This window comes from Uranotaenia lowii, chromosome 1 (genome assembly GCF_029784155.1).
Source record: "Uranotaenia lowii strain MFRU-FL chromosome 1, ASM2978415v1, whole genome shotgun sequence".
Lineage (NCBI taxonomy): Eukaryota > Metazoa > Arthropoda > Insecta > Diptera > Culicidae > Uranotaenia > Uranotaenia lowii.
In genome coordinates, this window is record NC_073691.1 from 37,116,722 (window position 1) to 37,141,322 (window position 24,601).

Genomic DNA, 24,601 nt, shown 5'->3' on the forward strand with positions numbered 1-24,601 from the left:
GTGATACAAATCTGGATTTCTTAAATGTATGATAGATTAAACAAAATTGAAAAAATATTTTATGTAAATATCTTGTGAAAATTGTAGTCAAATCAATTTTTTGAAAAGTGCACCCATAGGAGAGGTTGCGAAAATCCAATGCCTATTTAGCAATTCTCTGTGCCGAAAATGCGCTGAAAAGTGTTGTACTAAAGATGATATGATTGCACTAAAGATTCGAACTCCCAAGCAAAATAACGCATAACCACTATATTCAAGCGAAACAAGAAAAACATTCTATGGGATTTTCATACTATTGGATAGTACTTAAAAAAAAAAAAAAGTGAGAATCGAACTCACTGCAACATCTTATCTCGGCTGGCCAGTCCGGCATCTTACCCAGTGCACCATCTGAATCTTATACCGATAATTCCACCTTCTAGAAAGTTCATTATTGGAGTGGAGTCTGATTTGTGGATGTGGACTTATTTCGAAGATCACGTTTGCGGAAATACTGAACAGGATTTTTTTTTAAATTTTCCTCATATTTGGAATAAGCGCAACTTAGTGAAATTATTCATCTAGTTCACGTGAAAATGTCTCTTTTAATGTAGTACCTATCTCTTGCTAAGTTTTTCTGTATAAGAGAGTGGGGAATCATGGGCCACTTTTTTCGTTGTTACATAACTTCTTTATTATAAAAAATAAAATGAAAATAAAAAATGGTATGGTTTTCTACATTTTCGAGGTATCATAAAGTTTTTTTTTTAAAATTTTATAAGTTATTTTCCCCAAATTCTGAAAGTTTGAAAAAAGCAATATTTTTTTGGATTTTGAAAAATGGTGGGGAATTGTGGGCCACCTAATTCAAATTGACCAAATAACATGCAAAGTTTATGAGTTGACCCAAAACTGTGATTTCCTAATTCATTTCGTTATTTTAAAGTAATTTCAGATGATGAAATAAAGAAGAGAGCTATGTATGACCGCATAGATTCCAAAACCTGAATGGCGAACGTTTTGGCAAAATTTCTTATATAGGATGGACAAAATATTTTTCATAACTCTTCATTTGGCATAAGAACACTTTACAGATGGGAAAAACGTATTTTAAGTTCTGAATGTGTATAAAAACATAAAAATATAGGTGTGTGGCCCACGATTCCCCACAAGCTATGATTTACAAATTGGTTGCGTTTGTGTGACTTATTGATGTTTCATCAAAAATTCCTTTTCCACGTGAAAGATCATGATAAAACTACGACGACGACGATGACAGTTGGTTTGAGATTTTTATCTCAACGCACATCTGAGATATTAAAAGTGGCCCACGTTTCCCCATGGCCCACGATACCCCACTCTCCCCTACTATCTTCTGATAATCCCCTCAATCATCCAAAACCTTTTTGAAAGTGGATGGTTTTACAAGTAAGTATCTTTTTTTATTAGGACCTTTTCACCATTCGGTCCACAAGTAGGGATTGATTTTGTCGAATTTTGTGAAATATACAAAAAATATCCTAAGTAGCTGTTAAAAAGAGATTTTTCATAAGAATTGAGTATTAAATAGTTTTTCACTGAATATAAATTATCATCTCTATGTGTTTTACGTATAGTCTGAAATATTAAACAAAATTGAAAAAAAATTTGATATAAATATTTTGTGAAAATTAGAGGATCCATATTTTTTTAATCAGATTTTTGAAAAGTGCACCCATAGAAGAGGTTGAAAAAATCCAATGCATGTTAAGCAATTCTCTGTGCCCAAAATGCGCTGAAAAATGTACTGTTCCAAAGATAATATGATTGGAAAAGCACTACTGCCATAAGGACTTGAGCTCCCAAGCAAAATGATGTATGACCACGACATTCAAGCAAAATATGAAAAACATTTTATGGGATTTTGGGATTACGGGATTCCACCTCCAAGGAAGTTCTTTATTGGAGAAGACTCTGATTTGTCGGGATAATTTGGAATCAGCGCAACTGAGTGAAATTATTCATTATGCTCACGTGAAAATTTATCTTTTAATGCAGTACCTTTTGCTAAGTTTTTCTGTACTATTAATTATTCTTTGGTATCGAATTTGGGGTAGATACTTATGTGAATTTGTATGATCTTCGGTCCAAATCGAATGTCTTAAACACGAGTGCTCTTCAAGGTTGTCGAAAATAATTCTGTGTGTAGAGAAATGAATCCAACTTAGATGAAATTTCAGGGACTAGATAAGAGAAAATCGATGTTGAAAAACATGCGAAAAAAAAATTCGCCTTGTCTCCCGGTGAGACTTGAACCCACATCTTGCGCCTCTCCGGGGCCCATGTATTAACATTCTACTACAGGAGGTCAACCTGGCGTATGAATATTATACTGGTTGAGTGTCGATGTCTATCGGAATGAAGGGAATAGTTCTCCCATGTGGCGCAAGGCGCAAAATGTGGGTTCAAGTCTCACCGGGAGACAAGGCGAATTTTTTTTTCGCATGTTTTTCAACATCGATTTTCTCTTATCTAGTCCCTGAAATTTCATCTAAGTTGGATTCATTTCTCTACAAAAAAAGTTTCGCTGACTGAATGTTTGAGTCAAGACCCATCTCTGGGTCGCAATTTAAAAATATAATTCTGTGTTTTTGAGAAAAAAAATTCTGACATTCTGTGATGGTTTTCTGTGATACTATTTCCTTAAATTTCATTGAAAGTTCATGATAAATTGGGTCTTTTAGTTGGGAAAAGTTAATTTACATTATCAATGTTATCATACTTTTATAATTCAAGGTAAAAATTCTAAATTCAATATTGACCAAAAAAGTTATAATATCGGAAATCCTTTCAAAATTCAAAAATTCTGTGAAATCTGTGAATATCTCAAAATTCTGTGTTCTGTGACACAGATTCTGTGATGAAAATTTGCTCAAAATTCTGTGAAATTACAGATTTTTCTGTGATTTCGGCAACCTTGGTGCTGTTACATTCTAAACAGATTACCCGTGCCCCATGTTTATGAATTCGAAAAAAAAAACGTCATCGATCACACACGCCCTCTTCTCAAAAAGTTCTGCTACCCATTCAGTATTCAGTTCGACAATATTTTGTACTCTCTTGAAGGCAACAACAACGTGATGACATAATTTTTGCACTGCTGCCGGCTCCTCGATCATATGATATGATTCACATGGACGAGCAACCATTTCTATTTGGTCGTCGTCGTCGTCGTCGTTTAACACCTGTGTGATTTTTTTTTTCACTGCTCTTTCACTGCTTTGATTACGGCAAGTGTTAAAAATATCGAAAGCACCTTCGCGAAGGTTTTTCCAAGTGTTGCAAATAATATTGATATTTATCTAGAAAACATTCATCTTGGGGGAGGTGTTTTATTTGTTGTTTTTTCATATTTTTTTTCTTCGCTGCGCTAACGAGAATACGTGATCTTTGGCCAGGCGATTATCCTCCGTCATCTTCCCGAGCCTCGTTTCCCTTCTTGCCTCTTGGCAGTTAATTTTTGATGAGATTTATTTTCTCGGAAGCCAAGTTAGGTTTCCTGTCGTTTTCGCGTGTACTCTGCTCTGTCAGATTGCGTTAAGACGTTTCGAGTTTTTAATATTCGCACATACATATACCAAGTCTCCAAAGTTATCGTTGTGAAGGTGTTGTGAGGGTGATCGGCAATTAAAATAATGAAAGCATTCAGCTCAACACGACCGGCACGACAGGCCGATAAAAATAATTGAGCATTTAGTCAATGGATAAAAGTTTAGTTCTACGTTTGTGTGGCTCTCAGAGAATCGCGCTGCACAAATTCTAACATACCTACTAAATAATCTAATAGAAGTTCTATGAGCTTGAAAGGCACATCGTAGTGGTGTTGACAACTATCGATCGATTTGAAGAAGGCACTATTTACTACTAACCGCATTCAATTATAAGTTGGATAGATAGCTAGCTAGCTGTATTTATAACCCAGCACTAAGCGCTGAAGATTGAGGAAGCACCTTCACACTAACGGTTTGAACGATAGTCACAGGTTATGGATAAAGTGAAACTGTTCTGTACTATTTTTTTCCTGTTCAAAAGGTATAGCGTAGTAGGAATTCCGGAATCGGTAAGAAAGATTAAAGAACAACGTAAAACAAGGGTGGTACACGAACAACACTTACAAGAGAGAGGATTTTTTACCATAGAAGGGTTCGCGTCATGCGTATTAGGACCTCATAATCGATCGTTGATCACAACAAACATTTTCAACATCTCCAGGTCCAGCATCATGCCGTTTTCTGAGTGTTGTTACTTACTACCGAACCCTTCCAGAAACACATCTGCCTGATTCATAAACCTCTCGAAAACAGTTCAACAACCGAAAAGAACCCGAAATCCACAGCAATCACATCGAATCGAACCCCAACCAAAATATCTCTTCATCAATCGACCCTGCGCCAAACTCCTCCGATCGGTCAATGAGAGACGTGTGCTGTTGTGTGTATTTCCATCCTCCGTGTCAAGCTGGTGGTTTGTTGTTTTGAGGCCAGCGATCCCCGCCTATCTGTTTCCAAACCCTAAATTGAAGGACACAAATTGATTTAAATCCTAAGATTTCTTGTTTCTGATTTCAGGCACCTATGGGAGCGGCGCCGACGGATTTGGGTCCTGTGCGGTGGACGATCACGACTGCATTGCCCACCACGATCATCTGGGGCTGCAGGCGATCCAGTCGCTGCATCGGCAGCTCGATGACGACGACAACGGCAACATCGATCTGTCCGAGTCGGATGATGTGAGTACTAGATTTGATTGAGATTACTTGGCCTGGCTTCGACCTGACCGAACTAATAAGCATTAGCATTTTTTTCCGAATCACTTAAATTCAGCATAGCATAGCATGGGGTGACTACACACATCTTGTATTGACTGATACACAGGGTACAACTGATAATCAAATCCAACACGAGATGCCAAAATAAGTACCTGGATTCAATACTCATTTCAAGTGTTACTTCTGAAGATCAGTTCAGTACCATAATGCACACCGCGACAAGTCAATGTAATCATGGTGGGGAAGGTCTGAAACAGCAAAATAAACTCTTTAGGTGCAGAGAACTCATACGACCCATAAATCTGTTTCAGGAGGGTATTGGAAGGGTAAAATATAGGAAATCCTACATGGCAGATAGGATTGGCAAATTGTAACATGAAACAATCTCACCAAAATCCAATGTCTGCGGGAGTCACACACTTTTTCATTTTATTCCAATAGTTTTTGGCTCCATCTCAACGGATTCTATATTTCACACAATTTTCATTTCGATTAATCACAGCAAGCCACAACAACATGCCTTGTCAATCACATGGTAAAATTTTCTGATGGCACCAAAATTCACATTCCTCAAGATTTGTAATTGAGATAAGGCATCGAAACGCATTCCAAATGCACGCGACACTCCAGTATTATAATTAAAACGTTTTCGCCAAAAACACACTAATATGGATTATACGCCAGCCAGTGAAAGATTCGATTTTTCTCCAAATGCAGGAAATGTTTAGTTGTACATAATAACGCACGCCCACGCGAATCATATATGAATATTTTCAACTGAATTTAATATATTTACAACAATTGAAATCTGGAGTCCAGGTTTCACCTCCACGTTAAGTTAAATTGAAAGTAAAGCTCCTCAAGTAATATGGAGAAACTTCCAACATTCTCTAAATAAACATTCCAACCTAAACAGAAGGATTGAATGTTTAACCCTTTCCTTCCCATGGTAGCACAGGTGATCCACAACTTCGCACAGCTCGCATTTGAACTGGGCGCTTTGGATCAACACAATTTTTTCACCGGATGTGTAGATATGAGTAAAGAAACATTGCACGAAATTTGAAGAAAATCGGTTCGCTAGGTTTTGCTTGGCAGGTCAAAAGCTGCAAAAAAGTCGGATTTTTTTCGAATTTAAATCAAGTCGTCATTTGTTGTTCAATAACTCGTCAAGTTTTTATAATTTCCTTCAAATAAAATTACTGACGTGCAGAAGGTTGCTTATGCAAGCAGAATCAAATGATGGTTTACTTAGATTGCAACTAAAACATATAAATTTTTGAGTAAGTAAAGTGGATCACTGGTGATACACTGGGAACAAAACGTACTTTTCTTCTTGTGAAGCTTCTTATTGATACTCAAGAAAATCATTTCGTCAACAAAAAAATTCGCTTCAGGATAATTATTTCATCTGCTCAAATAACCACATGTCTCGAAATGTTTGTAAAAGTTCGTGATTTTCTCGAAAAACTGCACGTCTTGTTTTCCTTGCGCAAAGTGTCATGGCGGCCATTGTTCAAGGCAAAAATGAAAATTTCAAATATTTCAATAAATAGACTATCGAGAAATGCGTATACAAAAGAAGTTTTTTATCAAATAGGATCGTTTTAGTTTGTGATCAATGAAGTGATGAAATTTCATGTTTTTTTGCAATTATTTCCTGTTTTGCATTTGCACCCTATGTGTTGTTATCTTCCCAATGGAGCACATATGATCCACCTCAAAACTCAAATTTATCAAATGGATCATTAAAGTAGGCTTAAATTATGCATCTTTTGTTCTAGAACTTTAGCTGTAAATCAATATTTCTATTTTTAAAACGTGAAAAACCTCGTGGGAAGGAAAGGGTTAATGGCTTGTGATATGGTTCAGTTGGCAAGTTGGTAGCCTCTTGAGCCGATGTTCGCGAGCAAGAGTAAACATTGAACACAGTTGTACCGGATAAGTTTTTTAAGAACTGTCTGCCAAATGCAACGTTCATACAAAGTCGCGAATTCGATACACAAATTTTAACGACTATAATCCAAAATCATATCTTTGAAACATTTCTTTTAAACTTTTCTGAATGTTCAATTTTAAAAATTTAAAGTTGGAGAGAAATTTTCCCAAAGAAGGAAAAAAATTAACTAAACGAGAAAAGTTACAGATACTTTTGTTTTATATTTGATATCTTATATATTCCTATACAAAATATATTAAAAAATATAAGTAAACAATAGTGGGAAAAAGTCGAGATTTAAAATCCATCGTGATAAAGTCGGAAATTCCTCCAACAAATCGGGAATATTTTTCACATTGCCTTAACATGCTACAGAAAAATTGGAAAATTTTGAATTTTATACTCAAGCCATATTCTAAAAAATTAAATTCAAAACTTCAAGCCTATCAAAACTGACAAAATTAGAAAATTTAGTCCAGTTCTTACCGATAAACAGAGGGTAGAAATAAGAAATTTTCCGTTTGGATTTTTTTTGCGGTTAGGGTCTATAAGACCCGAAGTGTACTTTCTCGAAGCGATATCTCAGTAACGGTTAAAGCTAGATACATGAAATTTTCTGGCTTTTCCTATAATGAGAAGCTTTGCAATGTTTCATTTTTAGTTTTTTTTAATAGGGTTACCAGAGTCACTCAGCAAAAAAAGACATTGGCCGATTAGGGTCATATAGCCCCGGATTATTGTTTTGATTATAAAATCAAAACTACTGAACCAATTTTTATAAACTACTACCTTCTAAAAATCAATAAATTGTGTGAAAATAATTTCATTAAAAATAAATTTTCGATATCTTTACAATAAGAGCATTCACATCAAACTATCAATGGAATACAAAAAAGATTAGATTCTATCAATTGTTTTTTTTTTTATCAAAGTTTGATCTGAAATTGTTTTTCAATAATTGTTTTAAATCTGATATTAAGAACTCGTTTTTATTTGCCTTTCTCTCCTGCAATGTGATAAGAGTACACGAACTGTCATGACAACATTTTTCGTAATCAAATAACATCAAATTTCAAATATGACTTTTGTTTGATAAATTTTCGAGCTGTACAAACTTTCCTTCTTCCCGTTTCTCCTCTGGAAGAGTATTAATAAAAAACCTGTCATGTGAAATATGGATTCTCTTGCTCGAAAAGTTTAAATACTATGCGATAAAACTGTTTCCATTTTCGGCTTTGTGCTGTTTAGGATCTCTCCATAGAAAAGATTAGAATTATTTTATGTACTCGAATACTTGTCTTTCAAATTTGGTTTCATTTGTTGGATAAGTTCTCAAGTTATACAAAAAAAATGTGCGGAACTCCTTTTTTTTATCTTATCTCCCAGTGGAAGGTGAAAAGGGTTTCTCTTACCCTTGTTCTCTTCTCTAAAAAATTGATTAAATTTTTTTGATGAGCTCTTCAATTTATCAAAACAAACAAAATATCTTCCAAATCATCTAAGAAATATTTCTTGTATTTATATACTTTTCCCGATTTGTTACCATGTGCCAGATTAGTACTCAAGTTACTTAAAAAAATTGGATGAGAGCTCCCCTTTCCCCTTCACATCGAATCAGTGAAAGGAAGAAGAAATCTTAAACAATCATAGCAAAAAATTCTACTCAAATACCCTCTGCAATCAAATTTGAATAATAAGTTCTCGAGTGATCCATAAATATTATATGAAAACCTCCCTCCTCCTTCCACTTTTCCCGTTGGATAGAGGGAGGGGTCTCGAAACATATATATAGAAAACATTTATCGTACTCGAATATACTTCGATGATAAATTTAGTTTTTTTGTTCGATATATTCTCTGTATGGAAGAGAATGGGGAGCCTTCTTATCCCCCCAGTGGAAGGACAGGTGGATCTCCAACATCGTAGAAACTTGATTCGTAGTCTAATATCTTTCTAAGTTTAATTTGGATTCATTTGCATGATTAGTAGACTGCCCCAAATTTGTATGGGAAATTCAAAACCTGTGAAATGTTATGCGCTGCAGGCTAAAATTGATCCTAGGCCTTGTACAAGATCTCATGCTAAATTTGGGCTAGATTGGATCACGGGAAGGGGTCGCTCAACGAGCCTGAAGTTTATATGGGATTTTGAGACATTTTGTTCGAGAGAAACATGAAAACCAGTTTTTCATCAATTACTTTGGTTCCCGTCGGCCGATATCTTTCAAAAACGGGTTTTCTTAAAGCCTAAATTATGAAAAATATGTCATTCGAAGACTGCATTTCGATAAGAGTTAAGATAAAAAAGTTGTGAAGCTTCAAAAATGAGCTAACTTTTTTAAGGATGATATTCATCAGTGTTAACGAAGCGACGATATGTTCGACCGCCCCTACTCATTAACAGTGATGAATACCATCCTTAAAAAAGTTAGCCCATTTTTGAAGCCTAATAACTTTTTTATCTTAACTCCTATCGAAATGTAGTCTTGGGATGAAATATTTTTCATAATTTAGGCTTTAAGAAAACCCGTTTTTGAAAGATATCGGCCGACGGGAACTAAAGTTGTTGTTAAAAAACTGGTTTTTCATGTTTCTCCCGAACAAAATGTCTCAAAATCCCGAACAAACTTCAGGCTCGTTGAGCGACCCCTTCCCGTGATCCGATCTGGCCCAAATTTGGTATGAGATCTTGTACTAGGCCTAGGATCAATTTTAGCCTGCAGCGTGTAACTTTTTCAAAAGTCGGGTCATTTGGGGCACTCTAATGATTAGTTATCGAATAATGCATCCAGTTGTATGGAAGATCCCTTCCCCTCTTTGTATCTCCCCAATCGAAGGGAATGAAGTCCCAAATAATCATAGTAATATTTTCGGACCCAAATAACCACTCATGTTAAGTTTGGTTCCATTTGCTTGATTAGTTCATGAGTTTTACAAAAAAAATGTATGGGGGGCCCCTCTCTCTTTCTATTTCCACACTGGAAGGAGGGATGAGTTTCAAACCATCTTCAAAATATTCCTCATACCTATATAACCTCGCATGCCCAATTTGGTTTCGTTTGCTTGATTAGTTCTCGAATTGTGTGAAAAAATGTATGGGAGCCCCCCTACCTGCTTCCTATTTTTCCATTGGAAGGAGGGAGGGCTACCAAACTATTTTAGGAATATTTTTCGTAACCAAATACAGTCCCATACAAATATGGCTCCATTTGCATGATCGGTTCACGAGTTATTCAAACATGTTTCTTTTGTTTAAGAGGCCCCCTCCCCCTGCCAGATAGTGGGAGGGGTCTATTACAACTATTATAAGAACCTTCGACGGCCCTCAAATACCCCTCCTGCCAATTTTCACGCAAATCGTTCCAGTAGTTTCCCAGTCTATAGAAACAGACAGACAGACAGAAATTTATTTTTATAAATATAGATTCCATTTTGAAATCGTCCAAATCTGATATCAGATGCTATTTGAAAATTTTGGTTTAGATTTTTAAGGTCTTCAATAATCGACCTGAATGCCAAAAAGTCCTTAAGAAATGGGTGTTTTGCATCAAACAAATTTTTTTTGTTCAAGTCATATTTGAAAACTTTTGATTGACATTAATTCAGATAGATTAGAAGCTCATATTCAACCAATAAAAGTGCTTGGTTTTACAGACCGTTGCTGGTTGTTTTAATAGTTCTTAAAAGAATCATTGATTATATATCTATAATTTCATGAAAATCATTGAATTTAGATTGAAAAAATTGATTTACTGTTCAGTTACATTAGTTTATAATCGAAAATTATCAATTTTTTTTTAAAAAGACTGATAGGGTGATCAATTTGAGTACTAAATCGAATTTCAACATATTGAAGACCAAATGTGAGGTATATCGATTTTTGCTTTACGCTTTTCGTTACACTGCGCACAACTATTCTAAAGCTTTCAATTTATTTTTCAAATAATATTATTAGAAATGAAAAACGACCCTTTGATTGGCTCAAGAATATAAAATCTGTATATTTGGACCATTTTATGTCGAAATAAGGCACGTGGAGAAAATAGTGTGTTGATCGCGGTTTCATTGTGATACAAATCACACACTAAAATTAGTAATTTATTGAATTTTATGTTCTTACAAATTATAAGCTGATTATTCAGTAAACAAAATGATGGTTTTCAAGAAAAATAAAGTCACTGATTTTTCAGTGTTTCTTAAATTTCACTTTGTAGCGTATGATATTGAAAACCAAATACTTTTATTACTTTAAAAGAATCTCTAAATCAGCTAAAATATCGCTGACATATGAAGTGAAATTTCGTTATTCGAGCCGGAATCGTCACGATCTCACCAAAATAATGACACACTTTTTAAGTGAACATGTAAATGGTATAATTTATGAAAATCGGTTCAGTAGTTTTTAAGATACATCCAAAATAGTAATCCGGGTCTTTATGACCCTAAACGCCTCTTTTTTTGAACTTCTGTTGAGCTTGCATCTTCTTTTTTGTTTGAATGACGGAATTCCTTAGAAAAAAATCCGATCACAGACCATCAACAGATAAATCATATTACAAGTTACAGATGTATAAATAAAATAGGATTGAAAATTGTAACTCTGATTACGGGTAGATATGTGCACTTATCAGTGATGTGCATATGAAGTCAAGTATGAAGTTCGTCGTTTACTTAAGAGAAAATATTTATTCTTCGACATTGGACTACTTTGGAGTATGAAAATAGCACGAGGTTCAGTTTCACAGTTTTTCTAATAAAAAATTTCTGCTGCTGATTTTTTTAACCGTTGATTTTTTTATGAAACGGTTCACCATGAAAAAGGACTTTCAATAAATGCGCATTGAGTAACGTTAAGTTTTGGGGCTTTTAATTCTTTATTTTATGTTGGAATACAATATTTTGGACCTTCGGTGAACTTTTTAACAGATATTTGTCTCTGGTATAAATTATTATGTAAGGAAACATTTTCAGATAGCATACAGCATAAGTAGAATGCTTTAAGCAAGCTTTCATGATTGATTTATTAAGTTCATGAGAATCGGGAATTTCGTGAGAATTCGGGAAAAATAGGATTGAGTGGCCACCCTGCAATAGGTCTATATCTTTTTTCGCTCCTGGAAAGTTGTCCTGACTTAAAATCTTTAATTTAATTAAGCTTCAAGATTTTTACAATTTTGTCAGAATAAATTATGATTTTTTACCAAAATATTTAACCTTTTTTCATAAACTTTTAAAGCACAAGGCGTTTAGGGTCGCCTTAGAGTTTTCCAATCAAAGTGTCGCACAGTTTGTTATCTTGATAAAAGGATCCATGTAAGTGTCTGGGGACTGTGAAATTTCGGCTTTAAAAGCTTCCGCATAGCTGAGAGCCACCCTAGTAATCATACAAGGCAATTATGTTTGTCATGATTATGCTTTGGAGTAAGATAAAAATTGACACATGGAGGTTTTGTGGGACGGTCAGTTGATTTTTTCCTCGAACCGTGCTCCGAAAGGATTTTCAATATAAGCTATTCACTGTTTTTGCGATGTTTTTACTAAAAGACTAGGATCGACCGACATTCAATATTGCACAACGATATTTTACAGAAAAACCAATGCACAGAGGCCCAGAAACGAAATTTAGCGCTAAACATTTATTTGCGTCTTTCCCCTAAGTTTGATGTATTTAATGTCTTAGACAAGCTCTCGTTTTTGCTTTTCAGGGCTACATTTTATCAAAAATATTTGTTCGGCAAGATTTTAGATAATCATCATGCGCATCTTTTGTCAAAAACGGATTACCAAAAATTATTGGCAATTTGTGTTGAAAAATGACTTTTTTTTAAACTAGGATAACTGCAAATGGAGCTTGTCGAAATCTTTATCGTTAATTGCATTTGAAATTTTATATATTGCAGTCTTTACAATATAAAAAAAACTGATGCTATGTTTTGTGTTTAAAGCGTTGAATCGTTGTTCGAAGTTTAGTAAAAACCGCTATAATCTCTAGAAAAATGGATAGCATTCGTATCTATCTTTTTCAAGAATTCAAACTACTAGACTGATTGATGTGAAATTTGGCATGAAATAGGTTTTCAAGTAAACAATGTTTCCAGTGAAGTTTTGAGTCCCTGCCATCTAAGGGAGGGAGGGCTCCCATACAAAATAATCGAAAAATGCAATAAATTTCATTTTCATTCAATCAATTGACGAGTGGCTCTCAAAACTTGATTTGTGAAAATGTATACATTTGCAGTTGAGGATAATTTATAGTACACAAAAGCCACTCTCATCAAAGAAGGGGGGGTCCCCATTCAATATAAAGAAAACATGAAACAAAATTCGCCAGAAAACACTCGGGGTCACTGTGGTAAAAAGATATATCGAAAAAACTCTTATTTAGGACCACCCTAACCTTATCAAAACAAATCGTCATAAAACTTTTATTTCAAGAGATAGATGTTTGATATTTTCGACAAAGTTTCGTGAATTTATAGGTTCTATAATAGTGTAGAACAATGTAGGCCTCGTTTTTATCACAGTTAACTTATGAACCGCCCTAAAATTATTTCATTCGAAATGACGAAATGAGTTGTAGTAAAATTTTGTCTAAGACATTAAATGAATCATACTAAAGGGAAATTTCTGGACCACTTTGTGCAATGGATTCTGTATGTTTTTTGAAAGAATTTATGGCTAGCGAAGATAGATGTGCATATTAACCTTTCATTTGCAACGGTAAAATAAGTGAAACCAGATTTAAAAATTATCTGGGCACCTGGTGGGCAACGCTATTTCCACGTATAAATGGAGAAATGTTGTTGAAAATCGACCAACTGTTTTTGCTGGGCAGATCAGTAAATGGGCAAAAATCTAAATATTTTCAAACTTGGATTAAATACCTGTTTAAATTCAATCACCTGATAAGTTTTTATCAGTATTTAAAAAAAAACTTACTTGTAGTGTTGACCCGAAATATTTTAATTTGTATTTATTTTGAATTCTATAAAACGTTCATGTATAACAGATTAAACCGTTATTTTAAGTAAGAGTCCCTCCCCTCTTTTGGGTATTCTAGAGAACGCTTTTAAATTTACTCTTCATAAAATGCATCACACGGAGACTAGAATAATTTTTAGTGCAAGGCTGAGAATATACAGGGTGGGGGGGAAAGACGCCATTTTTAAGAGTCACCATACCGTAAACTGGCAGGCATCATGGTTTTGTAGTCGAAACATTCTTTAAAAACAAGGATTGTGTGGTGGCGACCTAAATAAAATAAATAAATAAATAGATATGCTGCGTAGAGTTTTTGAAAACTTCATTGAACGGCTGAATATGTGCATCGCTCGTCAAGGTCGTCACCTGGGCGATATCATTTTTGAAACTTAATAATCTTTTAATGGCATTGTATGTAGATTTCAGAAATAAAAAGCTTTTGTAATAATCTTGTATGGTTTTTATACAGTTCACCGGTAAAATCAGGGAGTCCACTCTGCCCCACCCTGTACAATTTGGTGATACATTAGAAACATTTTTTGTTGATAGCAAAAGCATTTTTCCTTAATAATAGTTTTTATTATAAATCTTATCTTGTCTGTGATAAGTGGAATAGTTCGGTTGAACGTTGAAACTCAATTTTAACAACATTTTCTTGGCAATTTTTCCTATTTAATTTGTACGGCTGTACAAAGAGAATAACTGTAGTTAGCCAGCATGGTACCCTTGACACTGTTCAACGTTAAATTGTGCTTCAACAGCTTCGGACGCCAGTCCGTCTGGAAATTGTCGATCACCATTGACAGGCAACGTAACAATATTTGCGCTACTAGTTGCTTGCTGCCGAACTAGTTGACTAAACAAGATTGACAGATTAACAACCTCGTTCGTTTGCCATGTTGGTGGGTTTCCCGCTAAAAAATCTTGCCGCCAATAACGTGGTATTTATAGCCCTTCCGTTCAAAGTGATGGTACCCCCGGCTATTTTGGGGAAATTCGATTCCAGAGAAGATCGATGTCTTTTATAGCGTTGTACAGCGGAAGGATGTGATTATTATTTTATAAGTAGTTGTTTTTAGTGGAATTACATTTAAGAGTTATTCAAGACTATCAAGTGTTAAATCTATTTATATGCAAAATCTCTATACCTACATTGTTCATGTAAGATAACGATAATCGCGAACAAATTGAAAACATGAAACTTTAATTTGGTAAGTTCAGATAAGGTTCAAAGAAACTGATAAGAGCCTCTTTTCTGCCATTGGTTGCGGGTGGAGAAGATTGAACCGAGCAAATTTTCGCAGTTCTCTTATCAGTACCAATGCAATGTTCTGTTAATAGCAATTTTCAGAAAGAGCTCGATTACTAAACTAACCTTTAATCTACTTTTTCTTGCTCAACAGTTCCTGCGGGAAGAGCTCAAGTATGACTCCGGGTACGAGAAACGACACCGGGCTTTCCACTTCAATGACGATATGCACATTTCGGTCAAGGAACTTTGGGAAGCCTGGCTTCGATCGGCCGTTCACAACTGGACCGTAGAACAAACTACCGAATGGTTAGCCCAAAGTGTCCAACTGCCGCAGTACGTGCATTTGTTTAAGCAGCACAAAGTTACCGGAAAAGTACTGCCCCGACTAGCTGTGAACAACATGCACTACGTCAGCAATGTCCTCGGCATCAAGGATCCGATCCACAAGCAGAAGATCGCCCTCAAGGCGATGGATGCCGTTCTCTTCGGACCACCCAGAGGTAATTAAAAAAATTATTAAGGTCTGAATTTAGAATAACATGATTTTCTTTATTACTTCTAGAAACCGGTACCCGGTGGAAGGATCTACTACTCGTAACGTTGCTACTGTCGTTTATCATCGGTTCATGGTGGGCCTACCATCAGAAGAAGGTGTTCAACATGAAAATGAAACGTATGGCCAAGGATGTTCATGGCCTGATAAAGGCGGAATCGGCCATGAAGGATATGCAAAAGGTAAGCTTTCCCCTTCACTCGATCACAATTCAAAAGATGTTAACGGACTTGCTTTTCGTAGGAATTGGAGAAGGCTCGCTTGGAGCAGGAAAATGTGGGCAAGGAAAAGATGGACCTGGAGCGACAGCTCCGGGAAGCACCTTCCCTATCATCGTCTTCCTCAAACCTAGAGATGCAGCAGCTGAAGCAGGAAATCGAGATGCTCCGTACCGAGCTGTCCCGAGCGGAGGTCGAAATCAACGATCACTGTTGGACCCCGCCTCAAGGCCTTCAAAACTGGCTGCAACTAACGTTCGAGTTGGAAAACAAGCACCACACCCGGAAACGGATATTGGCCGAGAAGCAGCTGATGTCTGCTAGGGAAGCTTGCGAAAAACTGAAAAAGAAGCGAACCAGTTTGGTGGGAGCGTTCGTTTCGACCCATGGGCGCAGCATCGACGATGTCGATCGGAGTATCGTGGAGGCGCGCAATTCGCTCAACGACGTCACCAACGATCTGCAGGAGCGCATGTACCGATGGAAGCAGATCGAACAGCTGCTCGGCTTCAGCATTGTAAATAACAACGGACTTTCGTACCTGGAAAACCTGCTGTACAGCAGGAACGGTTCCGGCTCTAAGAGCTATCGATGTAAGTTTTTGAAATCATTATTTTTTGAATACTTACGTGCTACCCCGACTCGAAGTACTTTTATTGGTGTCGGAATTTGTCCTGCTCCGTGGACATCTTTCGTCCGTGAAGTATACTTCCTTACGATATGTATAGCGTAGAAGGTCATTTCATATCTTAGCTTCACTCTACGAACGGACTACTGGAATACTCTAGGAGTTATCCTTTTTAAGGTTGCTTAACCATGTGGTAAACCCTTGATAATGGATTTCATTCCAAGGCACGAAGAGCCACCGCATCTCCTCAGTTAGCTACTCTTAACGCAGATCTTAAATCCGCTTGATCCCGCCTCGATTCGACTCTAGATCGGACCTTCCCTCGCAATGACTCCAGGTTAACGTACACATAATTCTCCTATACACGACTCGAAGTCTGATCTCTCCTATAAAGACTTGAGATCTGACATCTCCTCAAAGCGACTCGTAATTAACACGCTCAGCCCCTCCTTTTGTTGACTCAAGGCCTGATCTTTCCTGTTGCGACTCGAAATCCGACCTCTCATTATAATCACTCTGGGTTAAAGATACTTCGGCCTTCGGAAATTTCTTCGACGTAGTTCTGGCTGAACTGTTTTGTTTTCGGAAGGCGTCGTTCCTCCTTATTGTCCTGCTATCTTTCCGCACACTCGAACCTATGTAAAATCGCTGACCCTCCAGATACTCTTTAAACCCGGAAGTCTCACCAGTTCATCCTGCATAATATTTTTGGCCCTCCCAACCAGTGTTGGCTCTCTCAGCCGGAAGGTAATCTTTACAGATTTTAGAGTGCAGTAGCCTCGTGATCAGGATTTCACTAGTACTTTCTTGCTGAAGACACGAGTTTTGTTCCTTCACATTAAGGACTTATGCTGTCATTGCCTTGTACGAGTCACTTTTATATTTCCGTTCTCTTGTACCTCACACGGTTAGATCGTGGTTTGAAGTTGAGACTAAAAAGACGAAAAAGACTGACTAAAAAGACTAACAAGAAAGACTAAAAAGACTAAAAAGACTGACTAAAAGAATCAAAAGACTACAAAGAGTGACTAAAAAGACTAAAAATACTGACAAAAAATACCGACTGAAAAACAAAGATTAAAAGACGGACCAAAAAGACTGACTAAAAAAAGACTGACAAAAAACCTGACTAAAAAGATTAGAAAGACTAAAGACGACTAAAAGAATGACTAAAAAGACGACTAAACAGACGACTAAAAAGACGACAAACAGGACGATTTATAAGACGACTAAAACGGCGACTAAAAATCGACTTAACAGACGACTTAACAGACGACTAAAAATACGACTAAGGAGACGACTAATAAGACGATTAAAATGACGACTTTAAAGACGACTTAAAAGACATCTTAAAAGACGACTAGAAGACAACAAATAAGATGACTAAAACGACGACTAAAAAGATGACTAAAAAGACGACTAATAAGACGACTAAAATGACGACTTAAAAGGCGACTTAAAAGACGACTAAGAAGACGTCTAAAAAGACGACTAAAAAGACGACCAATAAAACGACGAAAAATAGGCTTAAAAATCGACTAACAAGACAACTAAAAAGACGACTAAAAAGACGATAAAAAAGACGACCCATAAAACGACCAAAATGACGACTAAAAATACGACTAAGAAGACGACTAATAAGGCGACTAAAAAGACGTCTGAAAAGACGTCTAAAAAGACGTCTAAAAAGACGACCAATAAAACGACTAAAAATCGGCTAAAAAGACGACTAATAAGACGACTAATAAGACGAATAAAAAGGCAACTAAAAACACGACTAAAAAGACGACTAAAAAGACGACCAATAAAACGACTAAAACGACGACTAATCAGACGAATAAGATGACTTAAAAGGCGAATAAGAAGACGAAAAAAAAGACGGCTCAAAATACGACCAATAAGAAGACTAAAAAGACGTCTAAAAAGACGACTTATAAATCGACTTATAAAACGACTTATAAAACGACTAATCAGACGAATAAAGTGACGACTTAAAAAGCAGACTTATATGACGACTAAAAAAGACTAAAAAGACGACTACGAAGACGACTAAGAAGACGACTAAGAAGACGACTAAAAAGACAACTTAAAAGACGTCATATAAGACGACTAACATGACGACTTAGAAGATGACTGCTAAGACGACTGATAAGACGACTAGAAAGACGACTTGAAAAGACGACTAAGAAGACGACTTGAAAAAACTACTTAAAAGCCGACTCAAAAGACGACTAAAAAGATGATAAAAAAAACAACTAGAAAGACGTCTAAATAGACGACTAAAAAGGCGGCCAAAAAGACGACTAAGAAGACGACTAAAAAGACGACTCAAAAGACAACTCAAAAGACAACTAATAAGACGGCTACAAGACGACTGAAGAGACGACTTAAAAAACGACTTAGAAGACGACTGAAAAGACGACTAGAAAGACAACTTGAAAAGACGACTAAAAAGACGACTGAAAAGACGACTAAAAAGACGACTAAAAAGACGACTCAAAGACGACTCAAAAGACGACTTAAAAGATGACTAGAAAAACGACTTAAAAGAGAACTAAAAAACGTCTTAAAGGTCGACTAAAAAGACGTTTAAAAGGACGACTCAGAAGACGACTAAAAAGACGACCAAAAAGACGATTAAAAAGACGACCAATAAAACGATCAAAATGACGACTAAAAATACTACTAAGAAGACGACTAATAAGACGGCTAAAAAGACGTCTTAAAAGACGTCTGAAAAGACGTCTAAAAAGACGTCTAAAAAGACGACTAAAAAGACGACCAATAAAATTACTAAAAAACGGCTAAAAAGACGACTAATAAGACGACTAATAAGACGACTAATAAGACGACTAATAAGACGAATAAAAAGGCAACTTAAAACACGACTAAAAAGACGACTAAAAAGACGACTAAAAAGACGACCAATAAGACGATTAATCAGACGAATAAAATGACTTAAAAGGCGAATAAGAAGACGAAAAAAAAGATGACTCAAAATACGACCAATAAGAAGACTAAAAAGACATCTAAAAAGACGACTTAGAAAACGACTGAAAAAACGACTAATCCGACGAATAAAGTGACGACTTAAAAAGCAGATTTAAATGACGACTAAAAAAAGACTAAAAAGAAGACTAAGAAGACGACTAAAAATACAACTTAAAAGACGTCATATAAGACGACTAATATGACGACTTAGAAGATGACTGCTAAGACGACTGATAAGACGACTAGAAAGACGACTTGAAAAGACGACTAAGAAGACGACTTGAAAAAACTACTTAAAGCCGACTCAAAAGACGATAAAAAAACAACTAGAAAGACGTCTAAATAGACGACTAAAAAGGCGGCCAAAAAGACGACTAAGAAGACGACTAAAAAGACGACTCAAAAGACAACTAATAAGACGACTAAAAGACGACTTAAGAGACGACTTAAAAAACGACTTAGAAGACGACTGAAAAGACGACTAGAAAGACAACTTGAAAAGACGACTAAAAAGACGACTGAAAAGAGGACTAAAAAGACGACTAAAAAGACGACTAAAAAGACGTGTAAAAAGACGACTCAAAAAACGACTAAAAAGATGACTAGAAAAATTACTGAAAAGAGAACTAAAAAACATCTTAATAGACGACTAAAAAGACGTTTTAAAGGACGACTCAGAAGACGACTAAAAAGACGACTAAAAGAACGACTAGAAAGGCGACCTAAAAGGCGACTAAGAAAACGACTAAAAAGACGACTAAAAAGGCGACTAAAAAGGCGACTAAGAAATCGACTCAAAATACGACAAATAGACGACCAAAAGGACGACTAAAAACCGGCTAAAAAGACGACTAAACAGACGACTTTAAGATAACTTTAAATATGACTAAAACGACGACTGAAAGACGATTAAGACTAAAATAACTACTTAAAAGGCGATTAAAAGACGACTAAAATAACGATTTAAAAGGCGACTTTCAAGGCGACTAAACGACGACTAAAAGACGACTTAAAAGACGACTAATAAAACGACAAAAAAGGCGACTTGAAAGACGACTAAAAAAAAGACCAATAAAACTACTAATAAGGCGACTGAAAAAACGACTAATAAGACTACTAATCAAACGATTAAAATGACGACTTAAAAGGCGACTAAAAAAACGACTTAAAAGACGCCTAAAAAGACTTCTAAAAAGACTCTAAAAAACGGTTTAAAAGACGTCTAAAAAACAGCTTAAAAAGCGGCTAAGAAGATGACCGAGAAGACGACTAAAAAACGACTAAAAGACGACTAAAAGACGACTTAAAAGACGACTTAAAAGACGACTAAAAAGACGGCTAAAAAGGCAACTTTAAAGACGACTTATATGTTGAATTTAAAGATGACTAAAAAGACGACTAAAAAGATGACTAAAAAAACGACTTGAAAAGACTACTAAAAAGACGACTTAAAAGACGTCTGAAAAGACGATTAAAAAACGGCTAAAAAGAGGTCTTAATAGGCGACTCTAAAATCGACCAATAAAACGACTAAAAAGACGACTAAAAGGACGACTGAACGACGACTTAAAAAAACGACTAATAAAACGACTAAAAACACGATTTAAAAGGCGACATAAAAGACGACTTAGAAAAAGACTAAGAAGACGACTGAAAGACGACTTAAAAGGCGACTAAAAAGGCGACTTAAAAGACGACTAAGAATACGACTAAAATAACGACTAAAAAGACGACTCATCTACGACTACGACTAAAATAACGACTAAAAAGACGACTCATCAGACGACTAAAATGACGACTTAAAAGGCGACTTAAAAGAGGACTAAAAAGACGTATAAATTGACGACTTTAAAGACGGCTTAAAAGCTGGCTTAAAAGACTACTAAAAAGCCGACTAAAAAGACGACTAAAAGACCAATAAGACGATTAAAAACACGATTAAAACGACGAATGAAAAGGCGGCTTAAAAGACGTCTAAAAAGACGACTAAAAAGATGGCTAAAAAGCCGACTTAAAAGGCGACTTAAAAGACGACTAAAAAGTCGACTGATCAGACGACTAAAATGACGATTAAGGCGAAAAAAAACGTCTGTAAAGACGACTAAAAAGACGACTATAAAGACGGCTAAAAAGACGTCTATGAAGACAGCTTAAAATACGACCAATAAGAAGACTAAAAAGACATCTGAAAAGACCACTTAAAAAATGACTGAAAAAACGAATAATCAGACGAATAAAGTGACGACTTAAAAAGCAGACTTATATGACGACTAAGAAAAGACGACTTAGAAGACGACTTAGACGACTCAGAAGACGTCTTGAAAAGACTACTAAAAAGACGACTAAAAAGACGACCTTGAAGGCGTCTAAAAAATGCAATAAAATGACTAAAAAGACGACTTTGAAGACGGCTAAAAGGCGACTAAGAAGACGACTAAAATGGCAACTTTAAAGACGACAAAAAGACGAGGACTTAAAAGTTGAATTTAAAGATGACTAAAAAGACGACTAAAAAGACGACTAGAAAGACGACTTGAAAAGACTACTAAAAAGACGACTAAAAGACGACTTAAAAGACGTCTGAAAAGACGATTATAAAACGGCTAAAAAGACGTATAATAAGGCGACTAAGAAAACGACCATTAAAACGACTAAGAAGATGACTAAGAGGACGACTGAAAGATGACTGAAAGACGACTAAAAAAACGACTAATAAAACGACTAATAAAACGACTAAAAAGATGATTTAAAAGGCGACATAAAAGACGACTTAGAAGACGACTGAAAAGACAACTTAAAAGGCGACTAAAAAGGCGACTTAAAAGGCGACTAAAAAGGCGACTTAAAAGACGACTAAGAATACGACTTAAATAACGACTTAAAAGACGACTCATCAGACGACTAAAATGACGACTTAAAAGAGGACTAAACAGACGTATAAATTGACGACTTTAAAGACAACTAAAAAGACGACTTGAAAAGACTACTAAAAAGACGACTAAAAGACGACTTAAAAGACGTCTGAAAAGACGATTGTAAAACGGCTAAAAATACGTCTGAAAAGGCGACTAAGAAAACGACCAATAAAACGACTAAGATGACGACTAAAAGGACGACTGATAGACGACTAAAAAAACGACTAATAAAACGACTAAATAGGCGACATAAAAGACGACTTAGAAGACGACTGAAAAGACGACTAAGAAGACGACTGAAAAGACGACTTAAAAGGCGACTAAAAAGGCGACTTAAAAGAGGACTAAAAAGACGTTTAAATTGACGACTTTAAAGACGGCTCAAAAGACGGCTCAAAAGACGACTAAAAAGACGGCTAAAAAAGACCAATAAGACGATTAAAACGACGAATGAAAAGGCGACTAAAAAGACAACTAAAAGACAGCTTAAAAGACGACTCAGAAGATGACTCCGAAGATGACTCAGAAGACGTCTCGAAAAGACTACTAAAAAGACGACTTAAAAGACGACTAAAAAACGCAATAAAACGACTAAATAGACGACTTTAAAGACGACTTTAAAGACGGCTAAAAAGGCGACTAAGAAGACGACGAAAAAGACGACTAAAAAGGCGACTTAAAAGGCGACTTAAAGACGACTTAGAAGTCGACTGAAAAGACGACTAAAAAGACGACTTAAAAGACATCTTAAAAAACGACTGAAAAGACAGCTAAAAAGACGCCTAATAAGACGACTTAAAAAACGACTTAAAAGGCGACTAAGAAGACGACTAAATAGACAACTTAAAAGACGACTAAAATAACTACTTAAAAGGCGACTTTCAAGGCGACTAAAAGACGACTAAAAGGACGACTTAAAAGACTTAATTTACTTAATACTTCTTAAGTCCGTTGTTATCATAAAAGTTTAGAAGTTTGTTAATCGAAAGTTGATATTTCTAATATTTTTTTTCTTATTCTTCACAGCGCGCCTGTCCAGCAGCCAGGACGACCTCGATGACGACTCCGTGCAAGGTAAGCTACTCAGCTTCGACAACTTCTCTGTGTTCTCGTCGGAGTAGTAACTTTAGTTTATTACTTTCTATGAATGAATGAATGAACCGAACCAACGCCGGGACTCGAGAGCTATTCCGGAATGCGCTTCTCGCGGCGGTTCCAATTTCGAAAAATTTTTTTTTGTGCATCCCACAACTACAAAAAAAAACCTCGTGCACCTTCACATATTTACGTTACGTTAAATTTTAGTTGATTCTGATTGTTGAATTTTTGAACGACCGCGACACGAGCGAGTAAGACTTCCGGTGCAGTCCTTCAAGCCGCAGTACTTCATCACTAGCTGGCCGCCCTTCGGCTAGGCTCACAAGGATTGAAGGAATCATCGTATTTAGGTTTTTTTTGCTTCTATAATTTTGTAAATCTAAATATGTAATTATTCGTAGGTAAACTATAGAGATTTAGGCGCTGCAGCAAATACTTTTTGTCACAAATCTTGCACACAGGTTAGCATTATTTGGAAAACACGTAGACCCTAGCGAAAACGAAAAAGACACAAACTTAGGCACTGTTTCTCTAGGATGATGTATAGATTTAAAAAAAAAACAGAAACATAAGTACACTCTTCAATCCGTTTTTTATAGTATGCAGGATGAGCTATATTATCAGTAAGTGCTTCTATAGGCTTAGATAATCATTCATCATATTCATTCACTTATTGCATCTTGATTTGCTAAGAGATAAATGCGGACGTCAAGTGAAGATACTCTAGCATCAACTAAAAAAAGTCATGCGTCGCTTAAAATTTTATGTGAAATTTCTGTGTCTGGAGATAGGAAATTCACCTTTCTTACTGTGCTACATTGGACACATTTCGTCCAAAATCAAACACCCAAGCAATCAAAGACAAGCAAAAGGCAGCAAAAGACGGATTAGTTAAAAATGTAAAATTATCTGTCCTCGAAGGTCCTTGAAAAAAGCTGCTCCCCTCTCTAAAAAAAAAGACGATTTTAGTGGAAAAAAACCTTAACATTTATTTTTCTTTACTTTGAATGTCAAGCTAGATTTGTGAGTTATATTTTAATGCTTATTTTTTATTAACTTTACGCAAATTACCTATATATTTTGAAATAACTTTGTTAACATAACAACGGAATAAAAAAAAAGAACGAAAGCCATACACACTTATCCTCAGTATCGGAACGCTTTTCCATAACAAACGTTGAAGTTTTGCTAAACTGATTTGAGTTAGTGACTCCCCACCTCCGGATTAGAATCGCGAAAAT

The 24,601-nt window shown here is 35.9% G+C and overlaps 1 protein-coding gene across 5 annotated transcripts in view; it reads left to right on the forward strand.

Moving 5' to 3' along the window:
- The window catches only part of LOC129740487 (stromal interaction molecule homolog), a 57,060-nt gene that overhangs the window by 31,698 nt on the left and 761 nt on the right, over window positions 1-24,601 (forward strand). The window contains exons 3-8 of one of the 5 annotated variants that reach the window (XM_055732171.1): window positions 4,566-4,747; window positions 15,109-15,457; window positions 15,520-15,692; window positions 15,754-16,321; window positions 23,289-23,336; window positions 23,393-24,300. In XM_055732171.1, the coding sequence (XP_055588146.1) occupies window positions 4,566-4,747; window positions 15,109-15,457; window positions 15,520-15,692; window positions 15,754-16,321; window positions 23,289-23,336; window positions 23,393-23,409 (1,337 nt within the window). In that variant the 3' untranslated portion in view covers window positions 23,410-24,300. Of the gene's footprint in view, window positions 1-4,565; window positions 4,748-15,108; window positions 15,458-15,519; window positions 15,693-15,753; window positions 16,322-23,288; window positions 24,301-24,601 lie in introns of those variants that run through there. The other 4 variants (XM_055732172.1, XM_055732173.1, XM_055732169.1 and 1 more) reach the window with 4 other exon arrangements.